At 34.5% G+C, this 12,896-nt stretch overlaps 1 protein-coding gene across 1 annotated transcript; it reads right to left on the reverse strand.

Moving 5' to 3' along the window:
• Positions 1-225: 225 nt before the first annotated feature.
• Positions 226-12,361, reverse strand: LOC123556245 (uncharacterized). The gene is made up of 4 exons (XM_045346843.1): positions 12,249-12,361; positions 3,316-4,059; positions 2,397-2,531; positions 226-2,051 (listed from the first exon to the last, which is right to left on the reverse strand). Exons 2-3 carry the CDS (start codon positions 4,055-4,057, stop codon positions 2,398-2,400), a joined length of 876 nt encoding a protein of 291 aa, XP_045202778.1. The 5' UTR covers positions 4,058-4,059; positions 12,249-12,361; the 3' UTR covers positions 226-2,051; position 2,397.
• Between the last annotated feature and the right edge of the window lie 535 nt (positions 12,362-12,896).

Raw genomic sequence — 12,896 nt, forward strand, 5'->3', positions numbered from 1 at the left:
ACCACAGCTAAAAATCTGGATAGTTTCTTTTGCTGTTCAGTATAACAATATATTTGTCAGGCCATAAGATTTTTTTACCAAATGAGGAACCTGAGCGAAAATGAATTATGATCGTTTTCTGATATGATTCTGAAGTCAGAATCCGAAGTTTGACTGTAAAACCTTAATGTTTCGAGGAGATATGTCAATTTTAGCGACATATATCAAAATAATAATAACAAATCATTCATCTTAAAGTCTTTAATTTGTGCCTGAATATGATAGTCTTGTTAAATATAATCACAAAACAAGCTTAAGTTATATTCCCCTACACCAAGAGTTACTGATACGGTAATACTTAAAAATAGCGCAAAATGTCTTGTACAAAATATTAATCTAAACCTGTTGCTATGGTAATCAATGGTAATCAATTGTAAAATGTCTTTTTTCTATCATTTTATACATAAATCAATGTTTCCTTTATCACGAAAAAAGAAAATAACCACCGGATACATGAAAATACGAGATAAGTTAATTAAAAAAAATGATTGCATGTCCTAAACATACCACCGTATGAAAACTAACATATAATGTATTAGTTTGAGCCTTTAAAACAATAACTATTCAAAATATGTTCATATATAAATGTAGTACAAAATATGCATACTGAATGTAAGTTTGCTTATTTATGAAATGTGTAGAAGTTTCAAACTTACAAATCAATGAATATACAAATGATTTAAAATGGAATGAATACATGACTCTCAGATATAAAGTTCAGTCAAATTCAACACAAATTCACATTTCATAAGTTTGTTCATAGAAATATTATTAAGCTGTTGCTATGGTAACACTTCAGGTACCTAAAGTAAGACTCATTTGATAAGTATTTATAAATTGTAAAGAAACCAATATTGCGGCCTAATTATCATGGAAACAAAAATCAAAATTCTAAAATAACTAATGTATCTGATCGTGTCATTATTTTCATCAATATATATATATATTATATGACAACGTTCTCCAAATAAAATTAGAGCTATGTCGACAAATAATCTGAAATAACATTTTAAAGAACTAATATCTGTATACTACCAACATGTCAACAAGATTTATCAAGGAGAATATAGTTCACAAATGTTCAACCTTTTTTCTTTTATCTCGGTTATCATCGGCAAAGAATGTGAATAAGCAGATGAAACCAAGGTTCGTTTGTTATTAATGTGCAGGACCGTATCCAGAGCTGTGTTTTTCTGTGAGAGTTCCATTCCTGCACTTTTCTTCCTGGGTTTCAGAGACATTATTTTGTAAGTTGCAAGAGAAACTGTTATTACCTCTTCTTTAAACAAGACATGTAGAATGTGATGATCTTAGCGTAAAACACTGGCACAGTGTGAAGACAAGAAAGAAGATACCACTGTAAATGTAATACTCTACCCTCAGGTATACTGTAAGAACCATGATAACACTAACCCATTTCATTCACCCATGATCCAAAACTGCTTCGACTTTCTAATAATTGTCATAACTTGGTGATTTTTGTAGGAATATATTTGACATATTAACACAAGCGTTTTAAGCGTGATCCTGGGGGTATGCGAAAACAATATGCGAAAAAATAACTTTTATAGTTAGATTTTGAGAAACACCTGTACATACCAGTACATGCCAAAACTTTCACAAAGCTAATAATTTCGCCACAATATTTGCTCCAACTTCATTAGCACTCTTGGGACGATCCTCCCACGTTGTCGGCTTACCTCCTCTCCTCGCCTCTTCAAACTAAAGCAAAGGGCGTGATCCCATGAGGCCACATTTCAAAGCAAAAACCTCTACCATATTTGCAAATGTAGGATACTGTGTATACACATTTTCTACTATGCACGATTTTAAAATAAGCAAATGATGATTAAACGACAGTTGCTGAAATTGTGTATAACTCAGTAGATCTTACATTGTATTGGTATATTTCTTTGATTTTGCATATCAAAATGGTTTTCTTTTTACAACAGGGAACTGTTGATATGATACACATATCAAAATGTTGTATTGCCTGTAATACCAGAATGTTTCTGAAATAAAATACATTAGTGGTTAAACATAAGGTGCTCATTAAATTGATACTTTATGCTCGGACAATTACCAGTTTTCAGATCTTTCATTCTGTTACATGTATCAGAAAGACTGATGGAATTGGAAGAATTTCGTAACCAAACTGTATAAGATATATTATTATATTTAATACCTAGAATGTCTTGTAAAATCGGTACGTCTATGATGTAAAGCATCAAAAATTTAGTATATATATAAACGCGTGTAAATTATAAAGCATCAAACTGTTAAAAAATATCGGTAATTGATACAATAACAATTGTAAAAGTATGATGGAAAATGAATTTTATGAAACTGTTTCTTACTTTATTCACAATGCGGATAGAATCTCTTGTGTTCCTCAACTGGATCATCATTTTCAGTGAAACCATATAGCGTTTTGCCGCACTTGTAGCACTCAACCATGTCATAAATCTCCTTCCCCTTTATGGTAAACACACCTGTATTTTATAAACATTAAAATCGGTATGATTAAAAATTCTAAATTATCAGTAGGCCCTACAGCATTAAGTTGATTTAAGTACGATTTCAGGCCTAACGATTTTATGCTATATTGAAGGAAACTTGCACAGCAATATAAAAATTGTAAATCTTATGGAATTATTACATCAATGGATTTTGCATACTCTACTCTAAACTAAATTATTTTTGAAGGCGTTCAGACATGTGACCTTTGGCACAGAATAGTCAACTGAACAAAAATGATTTGAGTAGAACATTTGAAGCTAAGATGTTTTGATGTAGATATATGCTGCTTTATTCCTTAATAAAGATATCACTGAATGAAAGACAACAACGTGTGCTCCAGTTGACACCCCAAGTGACCAAAGTAATGTGCTCAGTTTAATAAAATCAAATAATCTAGTTAAAATATGTTGTCCAACTATTTTAAAATTACTCATACTGTTTAAAATTGTGGATATTTAACTACTTGGGTGCATATCGACTTAATCTCTAAATATGGCATTTCTTATGTTTTGACATACATTTTTTACTGATCAATGAAAGACAGGGGGTAATATTCAAAGTGTGTCAAATATAAATTACATTGTGAAAATTACTTTTAGAGATACGTCTGGAAAATATTTCAACATTACGGATATCAAATCTGTAATATCATTATGATGCACTGTAATGAAATCTCTCACAAACTAGTGATATTTCAACTCACAGTTAACCATTTTCCCTATTATATAACATAGAATTGAAGGTCAAGAAGATCACCTTTAAATATCATTCCAGCTCTTGCCGTCTGTTCCGGTGAAGGATTTTTATGTGGCCAATCTGTGGCATGAGAAGAGAACGTTGCCAACCGTATATTTACGTCTGACATGCTGTTGTTCGGGCCCTGGATGTCTGGTATATCTATAATCCCCTGAGTGGTGACGTTATCATTTAACGGTGTTTCCATCTCACCACGAGGCATTACATTAGGTCTTGACATTTCCCTGTAGGTAGCCCTTTCTCTTATTGAGCTTGTCGGAACAAGAGCTTCTGTTGCCACATTGTCACCCATTTCCTGTTCCAGTGGTCCTGATTTATGTTGAGCTATATTAATTTGCGAACATTGTGACCTCATGTTCCTAGTTACGTCGTTAGCATTGGGAGGTATGGTAGGTTTTTCCCTTAAGGTAAGTGTCTCTTCCAGGTTTCCAGTTGGAGCAAAACCTTCGTATTTAAGTTTTTCTGTAGAACTGTAGGGACTATGCTCTTCTTCAGCAGAATCAGAACCGGACCCATAGTCTATCTTATTCATGGAGCATTGATATAAGTCAACACTTGTTGTTTGACCGATATTTGTTGGGAGCTTGGTAGCTATGAATTCTGGAGGATACCTTATAGGATATTCTTGTGTGGTACCTGCAAAATGTCTTTCTTTATCACATGTTACTTCTTCTGCGGAAAGATGAATGCTTGCTTCATCAACTTCAACATCGTTAATTGAATTCAGATCTGATGATTCCATACCTGAAGACAGAAACAATTTAAAGTACTTTTAGTCTGCATCTGAAGACGATGGAAGATGAAATTTTACATTTTGCCCTGTCTTCTAACGATATAACTTGTTACATACATAATCCCTTGTATTCCATAAGTAATTTTGAAATAAATTTGTATACAATATTAGAGATAAAATAATGGGAAATAGGTATAATCATGTACTAAGGTGGTGAACCCATTACAGCTTTACAGCAAAGTGTGTAAGGATGTGTTTAAAATGGATATGTAAATAAATCAGAGCATAAGGGCATGGTAAAACATATAATCAACGACAGCAGATTATGAGGCACAATGGGCACCGCCTGGGAACGGTCAATAACTAAACATTCAACTAGTTGATACCATGTGAGAAATCGGGTCACTAACATATGAATTGGAAGTAAAGCAGATCGGTCGGATTTAGTAAGAAAATTCTCTTTTTTCCGGATAATTTGGATGAAATTCAGCGCAAGATGATGATTTCACTTCCTTTAAAGACCGGTTAAAAGCAATTCAGGACCGAACTGACACATAACGCATGACTTTAAGTATCAATGAATTCAGAATGTGCAGTAAGCAGAGCTCCGAAAGTTTTACTTTGTAACACATACAAATGGCTTTGGCCACGAGTTATATCAACATCAACAAACGGTCCGTTCCAGAATCATAGGTATACCACTGACCCGACTTTTCAAAGAAACGACTGGACACCGTGGGTTATTAGTGTATCAAACCTGGCAGACTAAATAAAAGTTATCCCTACCAGTAGGCAAAAACCCTGACACATGTAAACACATATCAAAACAGTAAATGAATGAACTCATTTAAATTAATTCACAGTATTCTTGACTATTTGTACCTAGGAACGCTTTAAATAAACTTATATACCTAACCATATGGTTTCGATTGGTTATGTAAACAATGTAGTATTTACGAGCGGTGTTCCAATAATAATGTCATTTGCCTTTGTTTTGCTAAACTACAAGTGTTTTTGTCATTTTAAATTTCTCTGGCCCTCAAAATACTCCCCACCTTCCTGAATACACCGTTTGAGTCGCTCAATCCAACTTTGAAAGCAGAGTTCATACTCTTTAATGGGAACACCCATTAGGTACTGATACCCAAGGGCATTTCGCGACTTGTATCTCTTTCCAGACAGTTGGAATTTGAGTTTTGGAAACAAGAAAAAGTCACAAGGGGCCAGGTCTGGTGAAAATGGAGGATGCGGAAGGACAATAACTTTTTCTGATGCCAAAAACTCGGTCACAAGTCTAGCCTTATGAGCGGGGGCATTATCATGCAAAAGCCGGACGAACTTGAAACCTGTGCTTGGGCGGCGGCGTTTGTAGCAGGACTTTAATTTTTTCAGAACAACATTTTTGTAGAACTTTGCTGTTACCGTTCTGCCTTTTGGTACCGGGATTTGCATTACTGGTCCCTTATTATCAAAGAAAATCACATACAAAACTTTCTTTACCGTGCGCTGTCGCTTGGCAATACTTGGACGTTATGCATTTTTAGTGGCCCAAATTCTGTTTGAACATTTCCGCTTTGGCTCAAAATAGTATACCCATGTCTCGTCACCAGTAACGAGGTTGTCGAAAGCTTTGTTGTTATATTCGGGATACATTTTGAGAAGCTTTTTAGCATTTGCAACACGGGTTCTCTTCTGTTCGTCTGTTAGCAAATGGGGTATCCATCTTGCATTTATTTTCCTGAGTTGAAGATGTTTCTTTAAAATACCATGAACTCGTGCTAAAGAAATGTTCGTCAACCGTGCTAAATCCCTCACGGTATATCGGGCATCTTTTTTCAACATATTACTGGTTTTTGTATGTTGCTTTTCGTCGTTGTTGTTGCAGGACGACCTGGACGAGCAGCATCTTTGACTTGCTGCTGACCGGTTTTAAATTTGGCAACCCACCTACAAATAGATCTGTGAGACATTTGACCCTCCCCATAAATGTCGCACACCTCACGATGAATATCCATAGGCTTTATGCCCAGTAACGACCGACCTTTTATATAGGCCCTAATTTCAAGCACATTTGTAGCTCTTCTACCAGTCATTTCATGTATAGTGTAATGAATACGCTATAAAGCAATGTACACTGTATCAATGTTACTGAAATTGTGAGCGAGATTTTCACCTGTGTAATGCTTCAGTGATTATTCTATCGGCCCGTTGTGGTTTAGAGTACATAGCGCACGATATTCACGAAATAATGCACAAATGACATTGTTATTGGAACACCCCTCGTAATTGCCCGTTTTATCACTCGACCATGATTTCCGCTGTTTGTAATTTCTCACTTTTATAAGTATTTAAAGGACCTCAGAACGTTTTTTATCTTGTCTGATGATCTGGCTACACGATGAAAAACATCATATAACATAATAATGAAAGCTACCCATAATCTCCCCTCTATTATTATATGAGGACCGCTTACCCTACCCTGCCTAAATTATGGAAGTATATCAAACGACTCATATTCATCCGAACATATTTAAATAAATTTCATCCGAAATATTTGGTACCTTTTCAAAAGGTTCATGCTTTACCAGTACAAATCTGGATAACGACTGACAAATGTGGAAAGATGATAAATCTTTATAAACTATATTTCTACCTATTGAACTTATCATCGATACCCTACTTTTTATCTGGACCATTTGAAACCCACTTGGTCGATTTCAATTAAATATAACATGTTCATGATCACGTATTTTAGCAAATTGTATTAAGAGACTAGTTTCTTAAGCGTTCAAATTTGATAGCCCCTTGGTTGGTCGCTAAATACAATGTCTGCTTTCTGATTTTGTATTTTATATTTTTTTTTCTGGTTTTCAAGTGTCCCCATGTTTTATTTAAGAAATAAATCAAAGTCATAACCCCAGTTTTCTTTTGGTCATGTTTTGTAAAAAGTAGATTTGTTGGAATTGGAAAATTCATGTTAAACCAGTCAGATTTCATTACGTTTTGCTATATTTGTATAAATGTCAATTCAAAAGGTGATCTTTATAGTCTTGAAGATGTCTCGGCAAGCAGTATTGGTGTAATTTCACGCAAAACCAAACAGTATTTAAATCCTACTCTTACAGAAGAAAACAACCTTGTTTTATCAATGCACAAAATATATAAAGGTACAAAGGTATACAAACTCAATAGACGACTGAAATGTAATCAATATTCAGTGGATTATTTGGTCCTGGTCCATAAAGTATTGATGATTTTGAGTAATGGACAGGCATATACATGAAATATATGATCAACTTGAAGGTAATGTTTGTGCATGTGGATTAATTTTGTTACATACTTAAGGGTAAATATTTTAAAAGTTTGATTTATTTGGTTTATATGCAACAAACTGATTTACAACTCGTTACTGAAATTGTAACTAAATTAATATGAAAAAACAAAAACTTCATACTAAAGAAGAACATTAATTTTCATGACACAGTTGTAGTACCTTCTACCATAAACTTTGAAAATATACAATAGAACAATAGATTATCTTAACGTGTTATTAGTTCATGTCTATGTGATGTTAATATTACGTATGGACGGTTAAGAAGCAATAAAATGTAATTTGAAAAGCTCTTCTTAATTATTTATACTGTCAGAAAAAATGATTAGATAATGATAACTCATAATATCATGGTTGAGTGATGGTATCTTAAATTGAAAATATAATATGTGTTAGTAATAGGTGATATAATGTAGACATTTTTAATCAATACTTCAGTAATCCATTCTATTAAGATTTAAATCACGCAATACCTATTATCAATAGGATATGGTTTTATATCTAGTCTAATGTTCTTGCTACACGCTAAAAATCCGATCATATAACATAATAATGAAAGCTACACATAATCTCCCTTTTTAACCCAGAACTCTATTGTTATATGAGGACCGCTTACACTACCCTGCCTAATTTATGGAAGTATATCAAACCACTCATATTCACCCGAACAACATGTACGTATATTCGGTACCTTTTAAAACGGTTCGTGCTTTACAAGTACAAATTTGGAAAACGACTGACAAATGTGGAAAGATGATAAATCTTTATTAATTATATTTCTACCTAAATTGAAAATATAATATGTGTTAGTAACAGGTGATATAATGTAGCCATTTTTATGCCCTCGAAGGGAGGCATATTAGTTTTCAACTGTCCGTCCATTTGTTCGTTAGTTAGTTAGTTCGTTCGTTCGTCACAACGTTAACTTTTTGCATGAAGGCACTTTACTTGCGAACCATCTCACCCAGGACCTTCAAACTTCACATGCCGATAGTACTTATTGAGTTTATCACCCATACTGACTTTGGGGTCACCAGGTCAAAGGTCAAGGTCACAGGGGCCAACGTTAACTTTTTGCATGAAGGTGCGAACCACTGCACCCAGGACCTTCAAACTTCACGTGCTGATAGTACTTATTGAGAACACCATTCTTACTGACTTTGGGGTCACCAGGTCAAAGGTCAAGGTCACAGGGGCCAATGTTAACTTTTTCCATGAAGGCACTTTACTCGCGAACCACTGCACTCAGGACCTTCAAACTTCACATGCTGATAGTACTTATTGAGTACACCACCCCTCCTGACTTTGGGGTCACCAGGTCAAAGGTCAAGGTCACAGGGGCCAACGTTAACTTTTTGCATGAAGGCACTTTACTCGCGAACCACTGCACTGCTTAAGAATTGACGTGAAAATAGAATAAATAGAGCTGTTAGGTAATATCATACTCTTAAGATACGAACATGAGTGATTTCCTTTATTTTGATAAATTTTTGAAGGCATGTCCCCTATGAGCTGCATAAGCCAAGTATATTACTGTAAGACTATTTAGAGACAAAGTCTAGATAGGTCACAAAATATCAAAGCCTGAAAGTTCTGATAGATTATCAAATTATTGCAGTGGTCACTTAAGTTAATCCCTCCTTAAGCAAACAGTAAACATATTAAATATTATATAACGAGTTTTCTGTTTGCATACTTAACATATTAAATATTAAGTCACAGGATGTCGGCTTACCTTTTAAGAATTTTAAGCTGTAAATACCATTGTTGTAGGACACTGTGTCAGTTAGTGAGATTTTGGTGTACATCTTGAATTAATACAAGATCAAGCGGCTTTGAGACATCAGAAGAGGTGGTGATACCTTAAGACAGACATTAGTTTTGATAAATTAGTTCGATATCAGAGATCAGACTTGGTCTTTAAGGTTCATAGACCATTTATGAAAATCGTCAATTTCAGTTTTTCAGTATTCTTTGTATTCCATTTTAACATTCCTGGCTCGTATGGAAAGCCATGTGTACGAGCTTCATTAATGACGGAAAGTACTTTTGAAAGTACATAGAATTCATAATAACACAGAAATTGCTGAGAGGCCGTATTGGCAATACATGCAAATTTTATAAAATTCAAATGCGTAGTTTAAAGGGAAAGCATTAAAGCCTATCAGTAATTAAACTTTATATAAATCAGATGATCTTAATATATTGTTGGTATTCATGGTATAATGCAGCAATTAACCAATTAATTTCAAAATTGCATTATCTTATCTTAATGATTATTTTATTTTATTGTTTTTGACACAAGTCTACCAATATCTCTGTCTGTCTGTTTAGGGATTGCATAATTGTGTTTTTGTTACATGAGAGATAAAGATGTAAATAAAAATGTTTTGCAACTACATTAGTTCAGAATCTATCTTTAATACTGAGTCTTTAAAAATTTGAAATGATAGGTAGCCAGTGGTATTCCAGTTATAAATTAAAGGAGGTGGGATTCTGCACAATGCAGGCTTTGTTGTGATTTGTACTAAAAATTTAGTTTCGAAGTATGTAACTTGTTTAATATTTCAAGTACTGTTGGCCACCTCAAAGAATTTCAAGAAATGAGCCGCGCCTTGAGAAAACCAACATAGTGGCTTTGCGACCAGCACGGATCCAGACCAGCCTGCGCATCAGCGCAGTCTGGTCAGGATCCATGCTGTTCACTTTTAAAGCCTATTGGAATTAGAGAACCCGTTTGCGAACAGCATGGATCCTGACCAGACTGCGCGGATGTGCAGGCTGGTCTAGATCCATGCTGGTCATAAAGCCATTATGTTGGTTTTCTCATGGCACGGCTCAAATACAGTTGAAACTCGGATAACCTTTAGTCTGCTGGCAGCAAGTGATTCTGCCTTTACAACCAGTGCAAACCAAGATCAGCCTTCAAATACCGGTTTAATTATAGCAAATTACTTGATTGCTATGAAACTCTATTAAATATATTAAACTACAATTAAAGAACTGTTTTATACCACCTAAAACTGGGAGAAAAGGCAGTGTTGATTAACTTTTGTTTGTGTGATTGTCAATTTGTGTGTCTATCTTGAAGAGATGGTTTGGTGTGGGACTGGTCAAGACTTCAATCACATAGCTTTACACAAGAGGCATACATATAAAGTTGTTCATGAACACCAAAGTTTTTGAAGGGGGTTATATTTCTGCAAGTAACTCCTCTGTGCTGTGTTCAGTTTATACCAAGGAATATAATAAATTATTCATATTATGCTTATGCAGGCCTTTTAAACCAGTGCACGCTTTTCTAGCGTTTTGCTTTTCGGTTAATAAAACTTATGTGAAATTGTATATTTGCATAATTGATAGATATTGCAGCCAAAAAGAAGCACTTTTTAGTAGTGGATTCTTGATCTTTCAAGATGAAATACCATGCCATTTGAAAAATGGTATTTAAAAAAAAATATCTTTAATGCCAAATACACAGTACTTTGACTATCAACAGGTGTATGCTAGTCAGAAAGAATGTTCTCAAGTACTTCAGTTTTTATTCACTGAAAAGAAGTTAATACATGATTGCACTGTCTCTGCTTTAAGTTATTTTGTTAGTTTCTTAATTCCTCTGTCGATCAAAAAGCATTTCTTATCTCAGCTATACAGTTCAAGGGACAAACAACTAACTTGATGGATTTCAATGAAATGAAACTCTGTACAAGTGCTAAGCCAGAGGAGTCCGGTCTTTCCTCAAAGGTGAAGGCAAAGAGCACTTGCTGGCATTTGTCACTTAGTAGCGACACGTTCTTCTATATTGTTCATCTTTCTTTATGTCAATTCTCTGGTTCCTTACGTGTCAAAAACGTTATATCATTTCTGTCCAAGATAATATTTATAGGTGATCAAAACACAGCCAAAATTTAATCTGATAAAAATTGTAAAAAAAGATTTTTGAATGCATTATTGTTATCTATGGATTAGATTCAGTAGATAGGTGATATTCAAGACTTTGGCATGCCCTCTAAGTTGCAGCAGTGATTGTAATAAAGGCAATGGTTTGTAGCATGAGTGATAATGGTAATAAAGACGAACAGTTCATCTGTGTCAAAAATTTGAACTTTCGAAATTTTAAATTCATTGTGCTGTTCAGTAACTTAGTTCATATTTCGTTGTCCTGATATGCTTCTGTTTGGCCTTGATTCTGTGTGACCTTGAATAAAGCCTTATCAGTGGAAACCACTTGACTGGTTCTCTAAAAAGTACTTTGATAAATTGGGGCAGTTGATATGTAGAGTACTTAGTTACTGTAGATACAGTAGCTTTGCAATGACAAGAGAATTTAAGATTGCAACTGTCTGTGTTTGAATTTAAGGTCAATTTAAATTTTAGCTCTGCTATTTGAAATTTTTCTCACATGTGAGATACTGTTGTCATTCTTTTGGTGATGCCTTCATTTTGAGTATTTTTATGCTCCCGGCATCTACTGATGCGGGAAGCATATAGTGATTGTCCTGTCCATTCGTTCGTTCGTCCGTCCGTACGAGGTTAACCAAATGGGACCGTTTCGTCTAGCATCAGTACCCCTAACTAGAGTGACTTGATACTAATGCAGATGTAACCTGTGACCATTCCTCATCTTCAGACATCACCTGACCTCAGTTTGACCTTGGCCTTGAACTTTACCTCGATTTGGACTTAGGTTGCTTTGTATTGACAGGGATGCCACCGGGTGGCATCAAGCGTTTATTGAATGCAGCTTCTTGTTAATCAATACTTAAATAATCCATTCTATTAAGATTTAAATCACGCAATACCTATTATCAATAAATAGCTAAAGTTAATGACGTTTTGAACTATTATTTCTTAACTAAAAACTCCTACCTCTAAGTTCCGACGTTATTCCTTGACACAGTCACTCTACCACTTGGCTTAGTTTCGATATGAATACTGTGTAATATTCACGTGATAATAGTCTCGAAGCTGTTTATAGGACTTATTTGAAATTTCATTATTGTCATTATTGTCATTAGTTGGACTGAGACAATCAATCAGGGTAGATAACTATGGTCTGATTTTATGTCAAATTACCTCCCTTTATTTCAAATTAAAATGGGTATATCTCCGTAACTAATGAAGATACTGATCTGAAATTTCATTTATGTCAACAGATTTATTTGGCAGAGCCTTCTTTTGTTCACTTACAATATTTTTTTTTTGATTACTTCCCTTTCACGTTACTATAAATAGCTTTTTTTAGTAACTTTTTTATTATTGGCCGTAGGGAAAAACCGAGACCACTTTTCTGTGGTACATGGATGGAATCTCCAATTTTTAGGTCCATTTTGACATATCTGTACCTTGTAAGAATTGTTGTTTTCTTTTCCCTTTGTTGTTCCAATAAGCTTGAAGTTTTCAAGTTTTCAGTCGAGCTGAAACAAATTAGTATTAACTAAGAACCGATTAAGCACACTTATAAAGAATAAATATAATGTGTAGCATGAAGATGAAAGATTAGCTATACCAAAGTAC

The sequence above is a fragment of the Mercenaria mercenaria genome, chromosome 5 (genome assembly GCF_021730395.1).
Source record: "Mercenaria mercenaria strain notata chromosome 5, MADL_Memer_1, whole genome shotgun sequence".
Classification (NCBI taxonomy): Eukaryota; Metazoa; Mollusca; class Bivalvia; order Venerida; family Veneridae; genus Mercenaria; species Mercenaria mercenaria.